At 37.8% G+C, this 17781-nt stretch overlaps 3 protein-coding genes across 12 annotated transcripts in view; 1 reads left to right on the top strand and 2 right to left on the bottom strand.

The window, feature by feature from the left end:
• The first annotated feature begins 635 nt into the window (after positions 1-635).
• Positions 636-4272, top strand: LOC132121599 (serine/arginine-rich splicing factor 2-like). 8 transcript variants are annotated; one of them, XR_009426286.1, is made up of 5 exons: positions 636-1143; positions 1888-2200; positions 2799-2903; positions 3456-3543; positions 3975-4272. XR_009426286.1 is itself a non-coding variant. In XM_059531170.1 (3 exons), the coding sequence occupies exons 1-2, from the start codon at positions 788-790 to the stop codon at positions 2186-2188; spliced, it is 657 nt and encodes a 218-aa protein (XP_059387153.1). In that variant the 5' UTR covers positions 636-787; the 3' UTR covers positions 2189-2200; positions 3456-4272. The 8 variants fall into 8 exon arrangements, 2 of the variants coding, with proteins under 2 accessions (XP_059387153.1, XP_059387154.1); XR_009426285.1 differs by having other exon boundaries at positions 2799-2936; XR_009426284.1 differs by lacking the exon at positions 2799-2903.
• Positions 4273-4955: 683 nt separating this feature from the next.
• On the bottom strand, positions 4956-9195 carry habp2 (hyaluronan binding protein 2). The gene is made up of 13 exons (XM_059531173.1): positions 9079-9195; positions 8948-8981; positions 8751-8849; positions 8540-8650; positions 8335-8451; positions 8022-8138; positions 7395-7548; positions 7221-7315; positions 6865-7096; positions 6513-6655; positions 5520-5654; positions 5288-5433; positions 4956-5148 (listed from the first exon to the last, which is right to left on the bottom strand). The coding sequence occupies exons 1-13, from the start codon at positions 9178-9180 to the stop codon at positions 4987-4989; spliced, it is 1647 nt and encodes a 548-aa protein (XP_059387156.1). The 5' UTR covers positions 9181-9195; the 3' UTR covers positions 4956-4986.
• Positions 9196-11417: 2222 nt separating this feature from the next.
• Positions 11418-17781, bottom strand: part of LOC132121595 (dynamin-binding protein-like) — a 54965-nt gene continuing 48601 nt past the window's right edge. For all 3 annotated transcript variants that reach the window (XM_059531158.1, XM_059531160.1, XM_059531161.1), the window contains 5 exons: positions 15420-15752; positions 15155-15334; positions 14094-14292; positions 13382-14001; positions 11418-12597 (listed from right to left, as the gene is read on the bottom strand). In XM_059531158.1, the coding sequence (XP_059387141.1) occupies positions 12412-12597; positions 13382-14001; positions 14094-14292; positions 15155-15334; positions 15420-15752 (1518 nt within the window). In that variant the 3' untranslated portion in view covers positions 11418-12411. The remainder of the gene's footprint in view (positions 12598-13381; positions 14002-14093; positions 14293-15154; positions 15335-15419; positions 15753-17781) is intronic.

Here is a 17781-nt window from a genome sequence, read left to right as displayed (position 1 = left end):
CAGATGACCTGGCCTCCACAGTCACCGGACCTGAACCCAATCGAGATGGTTTAGGGGTGAGCTGGACCGCAGACTGAAGGCAAAAGGGCCAACAAGTGCTAAGCATCTCTCGGGGAACTCCTTTAAGACTGTTGGAAGACCATTTCATGTGACTACCTCTTGAAGCTCATCAAGAGAATGCCAAGAGTGTGCAAAGCAGTAATCAAAGCAAAAGGTGGATACTTTGAAGAACCTACAATATGACATATTTTCAGTTGTTTCACACTTTTTTGTTATGTATATAATTCCATATGTGTTAATTCATAGTTTTGATGTCTTCAGTGTGAATCTACAATTTTCATAGTCATGAAAATAAAGAAAACTCTTTGAATGAGGAGGTGTGTCCAAACTTTTGGTCTGTACTGTATGTTTCATTGGGCTGCTTACTTAATTTTGGGTTGAATGAGTATGGCGACGTCAAATAAATGCTCTTGTTTGTTACATTTTGTTCAAACTGCTGCTAAATAAATTTTTAAAAACTGTTCCCAGTCAAGAGTAGCTTGTGAGAGCAGGTCACCTGTAGTGTCACTTATACACCAGAGGTGGCAGTATTTCCTCTCCTTGCAAAGAAAATAAAAGTCGACCTCCACCGAACACGAACATCCGGTTACCGCCATTTTAGAGACTTATCTGCTCTCGGCGTGTTTCTTTGGACGCTCCCGATTGATTCGGTATTTTTCCTGAAAATCTCGCAAGCATCTTTTTTTATTTTCCGCGTAACATACAGCAGTAGGGTTAGTGATTCAAGATGAGTTACGGCAGACCTCCGCCCGACGTCGAGGGCATGACATCTTTAAAAGTCGACAATCTGACGTACCGCACGTCCCCTGAAACGCTGCGGCGGGTTTTCGAGAAGTACGGCCGAGTCGGGGACGTCTATATCCCGAGAGACCGGTACACAAAAGAGAGCCGCGGGTTCGCCTTTGTCCGTTTTCATGATAAGCGGGACGCAGAGGATGCGATGGACGCCATGGACGGCGCGCTGCTGGACGGCCGCGAGCTGCGCGTGCAGATGGCGCGATACGGGCGCCCGCCAGATTCACATTACAGCCGCCGTGGAGGCCCGCCAAGGAGGTACGGGGGACATGGACGGAGAAGCCGAAGGTAAGGCCCGCATATGCAATCTCTTTTAATATTGTCGTTTTAAACTATTTTAAGTTAACGTTACCGTTCAAAGGTCACATTTGAGGCCCCCGGGCCTGAAGAGCGCTAAACCACACGTGCTCAAATTCTTGTTTTGCTTACAAACGCGATGTTTTATCGCCGTAAATAGCTTAATTCAGTAAGTCTGTTATAAATAGTTTCCCGTTTTATCGTTCCGTCGTATCTGGCGTTGTAACAAACAATCGCTCAACGTTGTGAACGAAGCAAAGTAACATTACCGTTAATATTAGCAGTTTGTGATCGAATGGTAATGGAGTCCTTTTCTTTTGAATCGATTTGTAATGTTTGAAAACCAAACCCATTCCTAGCGGATTCATTACAACATTCTCTTTAAAATGGTAATTTTTTAAATAAAAAATACTTGGAGGCCACGTAATGAGTTTTTTAACCTAATTATTCTGAAGAACTGAATCAGAAGTGAATCAAACTTCCCATTTTGCTACGAGTTTTTGTGGTTCGAATACGATAACGTGGTAATTATACTCGAATTACTGGTTATGAAGACAATAAACCATGACTGCATGCAAACAGACGCGTTTTTGTTTGCTCCCATTTAAACGTGTATAAGCTACTCAGCTTTTAATTGTAAAGACTGTTTGGTGTTTTGTAATGCTGTAAAACACCGTGCTTGCTTCTCTATGCAAACAATATTCATGCTAATTTGTTCACGTAATCTATTTTTAGCCGTAGTCCTCGGCGAAGGAGACACAGCAGGTCTAGATCCAGAAGCCGTTCCCGTAGCAGATCCCGCTACAGCAGATCCAGGTCCTACTCCCGTTCCCGATCTAAGTCCCGTTCCCGCTCCAAAACCCGCACACCACGCAGAAGCAAGTCCAAATCTGCTTCCAGGTCCCGTTCAAGGTCTAAGTCCAAGTCTCACTCCAGGAGCCATACTCCCAGATCAAACAAAGGATCCAAATCACGATCCAGATCGAGAAGCAGACCCAAATCTCCAGAGGACGCTGGAGCCACTGCTGAATCCTGAGCTGAAACATAGGTGAGCCTAATGCTTTGTATGAAGACATCCTGATTTTCTTACAACTGGAGGAATTTGTATCATCGCCCAATAAATGTAACGACAAGTGCACTTTTTATTTTTTTTTAATAAATATAGTTAATGCTGTTAGTCATGAACTTGATTTAATTAAAAACAGATTAAAGCAGACTAGCTAATGACCCCCATTATAACTCAAGCCCAAAGTAGTTTAAAAAAAAATACTTGCGTGGCTCACTAATCACTTAAAAATGGCTGCTTAAAATCTATTTAATGCCCCCCCCCCCCCCCCCCCCCCCCTTTACTTTCCTCTTTCACCAAGTTCAAGACATCTGCACATGTAGTAGATCGGTAGATGCATTATCTTAAAGGAGGTTTCATGTATTACCCAAGTTTAGTTGGGGGCTGTTCACAGCATTTGTCTGGTTTCTCAGTTTCTGCATGACTTTAAGGGTTTATTTTTAATTTACATCCTAAACCTCAGAACGGATGTTTGATTTGGAGCTGTGCTGGGTATGATACCGTAAGTATGTTTGTTTTGAAACGTGTACCAGCCAAAATCCATTGATTTTCATCTAAATGTGGAATTTTTTCCTCCAAGCTGCTGATTCCTGTTTGCAAAAGGAGTTTGGGGCAGTTTGAGAGCAGTTAGTGTGTGATCCGACCATTGGCTGCCTGCTGCTGATTGGCGGTTGCTATGGAGCAGGTCGGTCTCATTGAGTGTTGAGGTGGTGTTGAGGTACGTCTTCAGGACAATGGACTGAGACCTTTTCATCATCCTTGTCACAAACTCATGTCTATCGTGGCATAGGCAAAAGCAGGATGGATATGGGGTGTGTTCTCAGAGCTAGTTTAAGCTGTCAGGCTGCTGGGTATCTGATTTTCAACCGGTCTATAATTTAGTACTTTTGAGTAATTGTTCTAACTGCCAATAAATTATCCCTCAGCTTGCTGACACTTAAAATAGCTATGAGACATTAATTCCACCCTCAGGTTTGTTGGCTCTCTACCCATGAGGTTTCTCTCAGAACAAACATCAGGTACATGAGGTTCCTTGCAGAACAAAAATGAGGTCTATAGATTAATTTTAAATATGGCAAGATACTCGATGTGTGGAAAAGAGTGCCTGTTTGTTCTGTATAACTGAGGACCAGTTATCGAGCGTTGCGTAATATGCAATGCCTCGTTTTATGACGATTACTGTAGAACACCCTCTGCTTTGCTGTTTGAAATTAACTAACTTCTTCCTTTTTTCTAGATGATGTCAACTGGTTGAATCTTCGAGGATCGCACCGAACCGATGTCCATCTGAGGATACTCAAATTATCCATATATCTGACCGAAAGGTTATTGTAATTTGGTCTAAATCTTTTAAATGACTTTTTCTTTGTTGCCCACATTTGTTTTTGTCATACATTTGAATTTCTTGTGATTATTAAATGATCTTTATGCCTAAATTGGGCTAATAGGTGAAATCACTTCTCTTTATTTTTGGTAGTTTGTTTTTTGTTTTTGAAACTCCCAGACTAAAGTAAGTTCACTTTTAATCAGATTTTTGTTCTTAATAAATGCTTATTATTGGACAATTTTGGATGTGAATATTTCTTTGACCTTAAGGGACTGGGTAGAGACAGAAATTTGGCCGCTAAAAAAAAACCTTTATGTAAAACCGTGACATCATAAAGCTTGCTAACCGAGCAGGTGTTATGGTTTAAATGGAAAATTTAACAATAACGTGATTTCTAATATTCTCTCTTGTGTATTTTCTATGCACTAGGCGCAGTTGCGTAGCAGTTGAGTTTTGCTGGTTAGCTGTTAAGGTGGCGTGTTGCGGTGCAGAGTGCTTGGCTGTTTCCAGTATTCTCCTGATTGCTCCTGTGTAACACCTTGACTTGATTTTCTTTCAATTTTGGCTGCAGCATTTATTCTTATTGCAGAAAGATCCTGTCCAAGTCCTTTTGTGAAAACATAAGGCAGATATCTGCGCTTATTTCACATGTCCGGGAGAGTTCTATCATTTGTGACATGCTCACTTGACCATAATTTCCATGTGAATAAAGGTTTTCTTTCTCTGAGCATGGCTGATTTGATGTATACCTAATTTTTATTAGTTTTTCACAGTGTCTCTTATGTTGGGTGTCAAGAAGCAAATTAAACCTTCAATAATTGGAAATAAATTGTGTTGATACAAAATATTGGTATTGTGCGACATTCATTGATTCACACTCAATGGGTTTTAATGAGACTAAAAATCTGAAGTTTTATTCCAAAGTACATTTGTCATCAAGACTTCCTAAACATTTTTACTTGGATATGTGTACAAACACTGATTTATTAACAACTTGTTGACTTTGAAAATGTTACAAAAGGCAAAATAAGTAATGCGCTAAAGTTAGTATGAAGTTATTTTCATCCTTTGTTTTTCCTAAATACATTTTGATCATACTGTTAAGAATTTATCCATGCATTTTATTTTTTAATCAAAGGTATGGGTCTGCTGGTTAAAAAGGCTTATCCAGTCATTAAGTCTGCATAAACTGCCCCAATAAGCATACCAAAATCCAATCCATAACTTTTTTTTTGGCAGTCCCTTTGATTTTGATCTTAAATATGAACATGAACCACAAAAGTGACGTTGAAGGGCTCATCACCCAAAAAACTTTTTAATTGGTCTGCCTAATGATATACACATGCATACATAGAATTTTGTTTTTTTGGGGGATTTTTTTTTTCAGCTATTAGGATGTGATATTAACTATCATTGAACTCAAACCTTTTGAGTAGCCACCCTAAACTGCTCGCATCTTTTCATTGATCCAGTCAACAAACTTGGTGACACGGGCATAGATACCGGGCCTGTTCTTCTTGCCACAGCTGTCACCCCAACTCACCACACCATAGATGTAATGAGTCTCGTCCTTCTGACAAACCAGGGGTCCACCAGAGTCACCCTATAAAAAAAAATTATTTAAAAAAAGTGCATACTGCGCCATCAGTTTGCACAATCATTTTAAATGAGTTTTAGTGTTTGATGTATATTAATAGAATTTTCACTGAAAGACAAAACACTAATTTGAGATTGGAGCACACCTGACAAGAGTCAGTCTTTCCCTGCATATATCCAGCACACATCATGGAATCATCCATTCTGTTCCCGTAGACATTACGAGACATACAACGCTTCTGAGAGATTAGGAGAACTTTGGCATCCAGCAGCTGAGGAGAGACAGCATAATCTGGAAGAAGGAGTAATAGATAGATGACAGAGGCAGGTGTGGCTATGGTGAATGTCTAGAGTGAAATTTGAATATGGAAACCACACCTTTCTCTGTGGCTCCATAGCCTGATATGGTGCACATAGTTTTATCAGGGAATGAATCCGTGGGAACACAAGCTGCCTTAACGGACCTGGTCTCATTGGCGCACCTTCCATTTATTGCTTTTAGTTTCAGCAGGGCTGGTATAGATGAGAAACAAAAGCACTGTGAGTTGGATACACGTTATCACATAAGTGAGTTACATAAGTTGTCACATAACTGGTTTAAAAAAAAAAAAGATGCTAATACTACTTTAGGCTGTTCACAATGCGCTTCGCCCCGGGATGTCATTTTATTTAAACCTCCAGTAAAACTAGGCTACTGTATGCTTCATTTGCATTATTTTTGAATCATTCAATGTCACAAAAATTTAAATCAGCATAAAATGAAAATTCACCCTTTTTATTGATCTTAAGGGTGTTTACACAAAGAATGATAAATATAACTATCAATATAACTTAATTTTTCAATAATTCACACACCGCAACAAGGATAACAACATAGATCAACAATTCTAATCACTTTTTTTTTTTTTTGGATGAACGATAAAAAACATTGACACCCAAAATCCACCCATAGCACATGGCATAATGGCAGCACACACTTACAATAAACTGAAAATTATTGTCTTGGTGTGGACACTAGTTATAGTTATCACTCTTAAACCTGAATGTTATTATTATTTTTACTTTTTAATTAAAATCTTATAACTTGCTATCATGTTAATCCAATCAAGGATATAGACACAACCAATAATAATATTAAAATGGGATTTACAAATGTACAGTCTATAAACTCAATAATTGAATACATAAGATTATTTCCAAACTGAAGTTGGTTATTTTTATTTTACCCTATAACAGCTATGATGGACTGAATGATAGACATGGCAAGTTAGAATGATAGAATGGTAAACAGACAGAACAGACTAAAATAAAACGAGATAGATAGATACTCTGACAGACAGATAGATAATGGTCACTTATCGAGTTACTGACCTATATCATTATACAGGGCTTCAGGAGTCTCTGTATAGTTCTCATGAACAATGATTTTCTCCACCTCAAGAAACTGTTTTGCAGGATCATCTTTCTCCAGGTTCACACCACCCATCTCCACCCTTACCTCCTCGTTCTCATCACTGCCATGATCATGCAAACCATGCAAACATAGTTTATCAAACAGGTATATGCAACAAATATCACTCAAAGGCAAAACTACTGTAAAAACCCAATACAAAATCAACACTTAATATAATTTAATTTGTAACTTAAAGACAACATAAAAGCAAGAGTTATCTGATTGAACATTACATAGACCTAATGCAACACCACCACCCCCCTAACTTACATGCAGTGGGCGGCAGTTAGGACCCAGCAGGAGTCAATAAGGGTTCCTCCACAGTTGTGGCTGAAGGATCCGCTAGAGCCCTTGGGACGGACCTGAAATGAGACCTGCCAGGGATGGGCTGCAGGCAGAGACTTCCTCCCACCAAATATTCTTGGGGCTATCATACTAGCCTGGATCTTTCCACAGTCAGAAAACTGCAGTTTTTCAGGGGCTCTGGAAGGTTTTACTGGTTCTGTCAGAGTTTGGTAAATAATAATGATGTCGTTAACACCGACTGATAGAGCAGACCGAAGAACATGCGTTTCTGTTTTTGCATTATATAGAAGAGAGAAAAAAAATAGATGGAAATTCTGTGCCTGGTTCAGAGCATGGCTTGGCATTACAGTAGTCCCACCGGAGATTCCCCTTATCCTTCACAAAGCACCAGGGCTCCCGGTCTCCATCCGGATTTCTTAATTGACAAAAATAATTCTTAAGTCAACATGTTATACCACAATTAATTGTGAGATTTACTAAAACCAACTTCTAACCTGCAGTAATTGTGGGCTCCAATTGTCTCATTCCCTTCAAACTCCTTGAAGGGAATCCGGTAGTAGTTCCATGGTAAACATTCAATTTCTTCCACTGTCTGACTGACAAAACCTATATATGATTCCCCATTTCCCTCATAACAATCATTTGGACCTGAATAAAAAAATTACATTATGTGTTTATGACATTATTCCATCTAGTTTATAAGGTTATTTAAAGCTACAATATATAATTTTTCGCCCTCTAGTGGTTGATTCATACACCTACATAAGTAATATCGCGATCATGTTTGTGCGATTGTCACTAAAAACATCAAAACTTTCCCAATAACGACAGACTAATATATGAAAAATACGTCTTATGAGCAGGTACGTTGTGACTTATTAAAATAACGTTTCCCATTTCCCGTGAAATCCGTCCCCGACAACTCTAAAAAAATATAAAACAAATTATTTTTATAGGCTTACCGTAGTATTTTAGACAAAAACACAGTTTAGAATATCGTTTTTTTAATGTACTGGCACGTTATTTAAATATAATTTTGGCTATTTGGGAAAAAGTTAGTGTAGCTTTAAAATACCATTTGGTTTGGTATAAAATAAATGAAAAAAAAAAAAGTTTATTACCAACTTGGCAGAACCTCCCACTGTAATTTTCAGGACATGTGCATGTGAAACTGGCTCTGGTACGGCCTTTAACACACTCTCCTCCATTCAGGCATGGACTCGGGTCACAAGCAGAGGCTAATATTGCAAACATAAGTATAAAAGCAATTAAAAAGACAAACACAGAAAACAAGTAGCAATTCACTACAATCTGGCATAGACCTGTTTTAATGAACTCATTGATAATTACTAAACTCTCATCTTTACTACTGAAAAAAAAAAACTTTGAAAAGTAATTCGCTTTATCTCAGATATGGAAGACATGAAAGCTCACCTTTCTTGCACGTAGGGGGCCTATAGGGAGGGCGGCATTTGCATTCATAAAATGGGGCTTCATAAGTTCTGACACAATCACCATGACCGCACTTCACTTTCTTACACACGTTCCTCTCTAGAAGATTCCAACATGAAAACTGAAGAACGATTCAAACTCTTACTGATTAATAATTATTGTTAGGTATAGCTTATTAAGATCTCACCATCCTGGCACTTTTTGCCAATGTAAGGCTCTTTACAGATGCATCTGAAGCCGCCACTCTCTAGGACCTCGCATACTCCGTTGTTCTGGCATGGATTTGGATCACACACTTCTACAGAAGTATTGAACATGATCAGCGTACATGTTTGTGAGCGCCCAAACTAACCCCTTTAATACCTTTGCACTGTCTACTTTAGTACTTAAGTTCTTGCCTGGTTCATCAAAGAAGGAAAAAATCCAATCAATGCTTTCATTAATTTCAGCTGAGGATATTTCCCCCGTGGTGTCAGTAACAGCATAATCATTTATTTCTGTCAAGGGGGCGAGAGAGTGATAATAATGACATGCGTAAACTAATAACCTTGCAAACACATAAACAGACACCAACCAAAATGTTAAGACTTCTCACCATCAAATAAAGTTAAAATCTCATCCAAAAGACCCTGAAAGATTTGACACAATTTCATTCAAATCGCAGTATAATATCACTCAATTAAGCATATATGTTTAAGCTATTTATAGTTTCACATGGTTACATACCGGTGCTGCTTGGACTGGCAAAGTGAGGCCAGAAAGACCCATCAGAAGCAGAATCACAGGTAACATGATTTCAGAAGTAAAAGATGCATAATCAAACACCATAAAAGTCACTTGTCTATATTGACATGTATGAGGATGACCCTGGACCCTTTACTATCTAGCAATCATTACCTAACAGCATTGATTTTCTGTGTTCTGGCCAGTGAGCCTCACTAGAAATGCATTAAAACAATATTGTGGCTCAATTTAATTTTAATGTGAACTGATGCCGGTGTGTGAGTGTGTGTTTTTATATATATATATATATATATATACACACACACCAATAAATAATGAATGGTATAAATATCAATAAATATTTACAATTTCATTTTTACTCATGGCTTTATTATGTGAATTCAGCAATCTTGGCATTCAAAAAAAGAAAAAAGCAGCAATGTGAAAACTCACAACAATGTTTTGTGCAGTATTTGTACATTGATCCACAGTGTTATTGACAAATCAAAGATTTTAGGTCGGTTACCCGGCAGTGTTTACTCTTGAGAAGGTTGACAGAAACTGTCTTTGCTACTGTTTTAGAAAACAACTGACAATAGTGAAAAAATTATTTCATCTTTCATATTTCATTTATTCCAGTATCTTTTAATAGAAATGATTGTTAATACAACAATAACATTTATTTATGTAAGGGTGTAACTGAATTGTGTTCATTTAAACATAATTTTTAAGCAAAACAATAATCTGAACATTGTGTTAAAATCAGTATTGCCAAATATTTCCAAACTGGTACTACCATAATCTGTAACTGTAAAGATATTGAATGTGAATGTGAACGTGACATGACGTGTAGGCAAGTATGGTGCCCCATACTTGGAATTTCTGAATTTAACCCATTCAAGTGCACACACAGGGCCGGCCCTGACCAATTTGCTGCCCTAGGCAAGATTTTACCTGGCGCCCCATGCATCACAGCCCATTTCACCCTGTCATTGTGTTCATGATTTAGCATATATATATATATATATATATATATATACACACACACACACACACACATTACAGCAGAACTGTTTCCAACACTCATAATAAATCATCATATTAGAATGATTTCTAAAGGATCATGTGATAGACCGGATGTCACATGTCACACTGAAGAATGGAGTAATGATGCTGAAAATTCAGCTTTGCATCACAGAAATAAATGATAATTTAAAGTATAATAAATTGAAAACAAATTATTTTAAATTGTAATAATATATCACAATATTACATTTTTTTCTGTATTTGATCAAATAAATGCAGGCTTGATGAGCAGAAGAAACTTATTTCGAAAACATTAAAAATAGTAATGTTTCCAAACTTTTGGCCTGTACTGTATCCCCCCAAAACTGCACAACTGTAGAGAAAAACATTAATAAAAAAGTGATAATAAAAAATGCGTCTTAAAACTGACATGACTGTACAAAATCACAGTCTGGGGACTCAGAACTCAGAACAACTGCTAACATTAAGTTTAAGGTAAAAATAACTGCCATGAAATTATAGTATGTTACTCCTATGCAATAAATTGTTCTTTCACTACATCTCTTTACCTCTGTCTTTATCCTCTTCTCTTCTTTTTGGCACTGTATCTATCGCAGACTATGCTCATTTATAATGTGTCATGTAAATTGGGCCTTCCGTCACAATCAGGAAACTTTCACCGCGTCTAGAACTGGCGCGAGCTGCCAGGCCCGTTTCTACGAGCTGCGTGTTAACAAAAGCAGTGCTGTCTACATTGGATGCGGCGTCGGGCACGCTACACAACAAATTACCAACAACTGATCGTGCGCGCGCTGTTTTCTGACGCACTTCAAGCACTCGATGAGCGGGTGAAGATTGAAGAGCCGGACTTTTTTTTTTTTTTTTTTTTTTTTGCTTTATTTGGTAGTATTTCGAATTAATGGTTTTTAAATAGTAGCCTATTATAAAAAAAAATATGTAAAAAAAAAAAAATTCACTCATTCACTCATTCTGGCGCCCCTATGGATGAGTGGCGCCCTTAGCATTTGCCTATACCGCGGGCCGGCCCTGTGCACACACACAGCAGTGAGTGGTGTACACACAAACACACACACACAGACAGTGAAAACATTTTTGTTGCGGCTTGGGGATACAGTGGTTTGCACAAATGTGTCACCTCAGTCGTTGCATTGAAGGTGGAAAAGAGTGCTGTACAATCACTCCCCCCACCTAAAACCTAACCTTCGCGGTACCGAGATCTTTCGGTTACAAGTGAGACTCTCTAACTATTAGGCCATGACTGATATAATTTTAAGGCCAAGACAATAACAAGCAACTGTTTTTCAACTGATTTCTTTTTTATTTAAAAGAGGAGAAATGGATCAGTTCACACTGGAGTGCAGAAGTTCATTCTCAGTATATACAGCATGAGAGATAAATATTCAGAGTTCTGTTGGTGCAGTGAGCTCACAGGTGCCTTGAACTCTCTCACAATGGCTCAACACATCAACATTAACTTGTAAATGCATTCAAGTGCAAGTGGCAAACTTAATGCTGTCAAAAAGTAAAAAGGTAAAAAAAAACACTGTACCTTACAAAAAGTGTCTTTTGCATTTCATATTTTCAGCAATATGATATGGTCACCAGTGGTAATATTGTCATCATCTGGGAGCCACAATGGGGAATAAATCCAAACACTTCATACTTCATATGAATTATTTTGTTCACATACACTGAAACCCAGCAAAATCTTTTTTTCTCCCTAGAGGTACACTGTGATTGTCAGATGAAGGAAGGCAATATCTCAAAACACTCCACAAACAAACACTCATTCTTGCACTCTTATTTACGGGCATCACTGTCATTGCCAGTCCTGGAATATCAATCCCATCAGTCTACATCCAGTGTGAATCCCACATGCCCAATACAATTCCTCCACTCCTACACATCAGAAGAGATCTACACTCTCTACGGAGCAATTAAGTGCAAACACTGTAAATGGAGTATCCAAGAACAACAGAACATGTCAGATCACTGAATCCAACACCAATCTGCCTCTCGGTCCAAACGATTTATTTTATCTCTCCCATTATTTTAAATTCCACATACACCATCCTCTATGACCACTAGGAGTCAGGAGTTACATTCATTGACTGTAGTCAATATGGAGGGTATTTTTGTTTTCATCAGTAGCAATGACAAGTTCACCACATCAGTGCATCTCCTCTATAGTTAAGGCACAATAACGTCCTTTTGTAGTGTTCTCCCTGTAATGAGTTGGTTTGTAGAGGTCTAGGGTAGTTGGGGATTGTTCTTGTACAAATGTCCATCTCATGTGTACTCAGATTTGCGAATGTAGTTGGATGGGACGTAACCCTTCCGTCCTCCTGCCTCCCCCAGCCACCACTCCTGGTTGCCATTCATGTCCTGGAACTCAAGGATTCGGACCTGCTGATTGGCTGAAATGCTGAGCTCGTTTGCACACCGCGCACTGAAGGAGTAAAGAGCGTAGTATATCTGAAAGAAAATATAAAGTAGGAAAATTAATAATAATCATTGACAAAAACTAAAACCGGTTTAGTTATTTTATTATACATTAATATTATAAACCACATATAAATGCATTTTTATGATAATTATTACTATTACTATTAATTCACATACCAAATTGTTGATTAACATGGTGGTATATCAATATCAGGAAGTTACAGAAGGTTTTTAAATCAAAACATAAAATCAAAACTGAACCTTATTATATGAAGAACCACAAATGTCAAATAATGTGGTTTAATTATTTTGTTACACACTAATTATATTTGTTAAATTATATGTATTTTTATAGTTTAATTATATAAAATCATTATTTAAAATGATTTCATTTCCTAATTACTATAAGGTTCAAATTATTAATTTGTACACAATATTTTAAAAAGATTAAATGGTGTAACAACTAACTAATAATAACTAATAAGGAGAAGATTTTCAATATAAGACAAAGCTGAACCTATTAATATGAAGACATTATCAAAGATTTTAAATGATAGTTTAATACATTATTTTATATTATACATTTATTACAAATTAAGTTTATTTTTGTAATTGCATTTTTTAATTTAAAGTGACTAATTATTTAAAATAATTTCATTTATTTAAATGGCATACAATTAATGCATGCAATGTTAATTAATATGTCATATTCTCATTCGTTACATACTGGAATTAAAATCTAGGTTGTGAATGTAATTTCATGTTTAAAGTATGAATTCTGGACTGATCTAGTTCTGTTTGCAGTATGACATACCTGCTGTCCATCTAGCTCACGTTCAGGCTCTGGATCTATATACTCCTCAGGAGTGTACTGGGGCATTCTCTGCTGTACCGAATAATCTCCATTTTGTCTCAGCTGTGAGTCATGGTACCTCGAAGATGGTTCATACCTGGAGTTCTTACTGGTGGGACAAGAATCTGTCTCGGAGAAGTCTGAAGTGTCTCTGTGATTGGTAGGAGTGTTTTTATCAGAGTCTAAAGCATCTCTGTGATTGGTGGAATTTTTGTAGGAGGGCTCTGAGGCTGTCTCGGACAGTTCTTTGTGATTGGGAGAGTTTCTGAAGGTGGGGTCGAGGGAATCCCTCTGACTGGAGGAAGAGTAGTTAGTTGAAGAAGCCTCTCTGTTTTTTCTCGGAGTGCTTTCTTGATTAGGGAGAGTATGTGATTGGTGTGGAGACATCGCCGTTGTGAAGCTGACAGTCGATGTCTCCTGGTTGAAAGTCAGAGTGCTGTTACTATTCTGCCGTGAGAACATGGGAGAGGATCCACTGTAGCCCGACTCATTTGATGATTGGCTCTCAATGGAAACATCTGAGTGACTCTTACGTGGATTGTAGGGCTTTAGGAAGGAGCTATACACAAAGCCCTTCGTAACTGAAGGAGAGAGAGAAAAAAAGTGTGTTCAAGCTGAATGTATTTTAGGAGGTGCTGACACATGTATCACATACAGATAACGTGTTACAAACCTCCATTGTCTATTAGCCAGCGGTTTTGGCTTCCCATGGGGTCTTGCTGCTTGATTACACCGACTAAGTCTCCCTCCAGTACAGACACGTCCAAGTCCTGTGCTGCGTTGAAATTTCTCTCAGCCTGGTAGAGTTTCTTTGGCCCGTATCTTGCCAGAAGCCCAGCGCGGTGCTCATCCGTCTGTAGCACGTAGTTTGGCTGCAAAATCAGACAGAAATGAGGAACAGAAAGAGAGGAGAATTAATGACAGACAGAAATTTGTCATTCCTAAGCGGCCTACAGTGGCTTAATTGTCTGGACTTTCAGACTGACTAGTTGCAAAGGGTCCAAAACAGCTTAAAACTGGCCTGATCAGTTAACCACCTTGGTTTAACCTGTTTTTAATCTTGGTTTAAGATGTTTTTAATCTTGGTTTAAGCTGTTTTTAATAAAAGATTAAAGGAGATGTAAAAATAACTACTGTTATTGCAAAGAAACATTGTTAGTATTATTTATATACTATTAGCGCTCATTAATATTTAGATTTACCTTTCTACTTTATTTAATTTAGTTTTTTAAGCTTGTTAAGCTTATTTAAATTAATTTTATTCGTTTTACGCTTTATGTTTTAAAATGATTTTTTAAATATAGTAATTTTTTGGGTAATTTAAGGACTTTACCTTAAACTTTACATTTATTCATTTTAGCTGACGCTTTTATCCAAAAAGCGACTTACAATTGCTATATATGTCAGAGGTCTCACACCTCTGGAGCAACTAGGGGTTAAGTGTCTTGCTCAGGGACACATTGGTGTCTCACAGTGGATTCGAACCCGGGTCTCTCACACCAAAGGCATGTCTCTTATCCAATGCGCCAACACCACCCCGAACTTATTTTATTTCAGTTAGTTGTCAAGGCAATATAGTTCTAATCTTCATTTAAGTTTTTTTTTTTTTAATCTAAAACCTTCATTTTATTTGAGCTTAACTTCAATCAATGAAAACGATTTTTAACAGTTTTAGACAACATTGTAAAAAAAAACCCTGTCTGTTCTGGATCAGGATGCATTAGGAAAACTCACAGGGCCTTGTTTCTTCGAGTTCTGTTTCTCCAGAGTCTTCCTGTCAAAAGGCTTGCGTACAGTTGTTGTGGGAAGATTATCGGGAAAGAAACTAAAGCTCTGAAGAAAATCCAACACACGGGTGTGCTCCTCCTGGAACAAGGACACCAGATTTCCCTCTGTACCACTCAAACCAGACAGCTAGGGAGATGTAAACACACAAAAGAATTAAGAAAGCCGAAAATTCATAGGATCATTATAGACCATGATAAAACTATGTCTTCACCTGCAGCAGTGGTGAAAGCTCTCCCAGCGTGAGTGCAATGAAGTCTCTCTGGGCCTGGGTAAAGCCCCTCACACAGCTGGTGAACAGATCCTCGGCTGCGCGGTGGAACTTGGGCAGCTCATCCAGCAGCTGGGCGTTCAGAGCTTCGTAGTTATTTCTCGCTGTCTGCAGCTCCTCCTGCACACGCTTGTCCTTCAGCCTCTCTGCACGCTCCTTACAGTTGTCATAGTCCAGCAGCTTGTCTCTACGTTTCAGGATTAGTTTGTGGGGACCGGCGAACATATTGAGCAGCTGGGTGAGGGGAGTGATGACTAGGGCTTCTGTCCTCTCTTTCTGCTCAAAGACATTAAGAAAAGAGTCGAGACATAGTTCATGCCAATATCATGAATGGGGAAAAAATACAATAAGTGGAATAAGTACTAGGAAAACAAAGCAAAATCTATGTATGGTTACATAGTGCCCCAAGTCAAAAAAAGCCCTTCTGTTTGGCCTGTTTTGTCATCCACCAAATGTAAATCATTTAGTCTATTATGGAATTACATTTGCTTCAATAAAAATGAACGAAACTTTATAAAACTGAACGTAACTTTTTCAGAAACTATCGAAAATATGCCATTACAAAAGAAGAAAAACAATGAAGATGAAAAAAATTAACACAGCTGCACAAATGTAACAGGCTCTTCAAATATGCTTCATTTTTGTTAATGTTTTTCAAAGATTCGTTTCGCTGATCGCGGATACTGAATGCATTGCCACAGATTTAGCTTTTGCTTTGCTTTTCCTCGTGGGGGCGGGGTTAACAGTGATCTACTCTGATTGGATAGTGAGCTTTTGATGGACAGGTGCTCTCTGACAGGGATGTACAGACAGACGCCACTCAGTGGCGCCAGAGAGTGGCGCGCATATTGGAAAGCACTCGCGGTGATTTGTATTATTAAATATGTAAATAATATTTGACATTCGATCGTCTCAGTCTGTAAAGATGAGCTCTTGTCCTTCAAGGCAGCTTGAAATAAGCTTGTGTTACTGAATGACAGTAATAACCCGCAACAAACTGTTGCACACTGTAACATGAAAAACTTTCGTGTTATCGATGTTATTGGTTACTTCAGTAACACAAGCTTACTTCAAGCTGCCTTGAAGGACAAGCGGAGCAGGAAGATGACGCCGCTCCGTGTCTCCTGAGAGCTCATCTTTACAAAATGAGACGATCGAAGGTCAAATATTATTTACATATTTAGTAATACAAGGCACGATGTGTTGCATACAAATCATCGCGAGAGCTTTTTTTTCTTTTTCTTTTTTTATTAATGCAGAGTACAAAAGTATAAACAAACATCACATAATATCAACCACAAAAAAAAATAAAAATAATAAAGAATAAAATAGAACTAAAGAGAAGATGGCCAAAATCTAAACAAAATTACACACGATCAAAGGCGGAGCAAATCTAACAGTCCTTATAGCTTTCTTATTAGTAGATACTGAGATTACATTTGAATAGTTCTCCATTTCTTTTAGAAAAACAGAGAAGACAGGTTTACAGTTGGAGAATTTGCATTTGTGAATGTGAAATTTGTTTATGAATTTTTTTTAATTAATAACAAAACTGATATTTTCGTTTGTGGGGTCAGAGTCATAATACCCAAATATAATGTTTTTCATATGTACTGAGAAGCCTGGCAAAATCTTACACTTGACAAACACACCAATGTCATTCTAAAGTTTCTGAGTGTAATGATCAAAATAAGTGTACAGTTTCTTCAGAACTCGAACAAAAAGAGCATGTAAGATCAATGTCAGATTTAAATCTTTGTATAAACTTCTTTACAGGGTAGAACCTGTGTATGAGCTTAAAATACATTTCTTTCACTTTGTCTGTGAAAAATAATTTTTGGGGTAGAGACCAGATTTAATCACCACGAGAGCTTTCAATATGTGCGGCGCGCACCACTGAGTGATGTCTGTACTTCCCGGTCAGAGAGCACCTGTCCGTCAAAAGCTCACTATCCAATCAGAGTAGATCATTGTTAACCCCGCCCCCACGAGAGGTTTGTGTCAAAACTCCAAACGAAAAACTGCGGAGCAAAAGCGAAATCTGTGGCAATGCATTCAGAATCCACGATCAGCGAAAACGAATCTTTGAAAAACATTAACAAAAATGAAGCATATTTAAAGAGCCTGTTACATTTGTGCAACTGAGTTCATTTTTTTCATTTTCATTGTGTTTTTCTTCTTTTGTAATGGCATATGTTTGATAGTTTCTGAAAAAGTTACGTTCAGTTTTATAAAGTTACGTTCATTATTATTGAACTAAATGTAATTCCATAGTCTATTCACTAATAAATGTGTTTGAAAACAC

The sequence above is a fragment of the Carassius carassius genome, chromosome 39, assembly GCF_963082965.1.
Source record: "Carassius carassius chromosome 39, fCarCar2.1, whole genome shotgun sequence".
Lineage (NCBI taxonomy): Eukaryota > Metazoa > Chordata > Actinopteri > Cypriniformes > Cyprinidae > Carassius > Carassius carassius.
This window is presented reverse-complemented; position numbering and strand designations above follow the sequence as displayed.

What these genes read in the sequence shown, in the direction of transcription:
- LOC132121599 (XM_059531170.1), top strand. Translation starts at nt 788, where the DNA reads ATGAGTTACGGCAGACCTCCGCCCGACGTCGAGGGCATGACATCTTTA. An exon ending in CATGGACGGAGAAGCCGAAG is followed by an intron (nt 1,144 to 1,887) that starts GTAAGGCCCGCA and finishes ATCTATTTTTAG; the next exon opens with CCGTAGTCCTCGGCGAAGGA.
- habp2 (XM_059531173.1), bottom strand. Translation starts at nt 9,180, where the DNA reads ATGGTGTTTGATTATGCATCTTTTACTTCTGAAATCATGTTACCTGTG. An exon ending in GGAGCCCACAATTACTGCAG is followed by an intron (nt 7,316 to 7,394) that starts GTTAGAAGTTGG and finishes TTGTCAATTAAG; the next exon opens with AAATCCGGATGGAGACCGGG. An exon ending in GAAAGACTGACTCTTGTCAG is followed by an intron (nt 5,149 to 5,287) that starts GTGTGCTCCAAT and finishes TTTTTTTTATAG; the next exon opens with GGTGACTCTGGTGGACCCCT.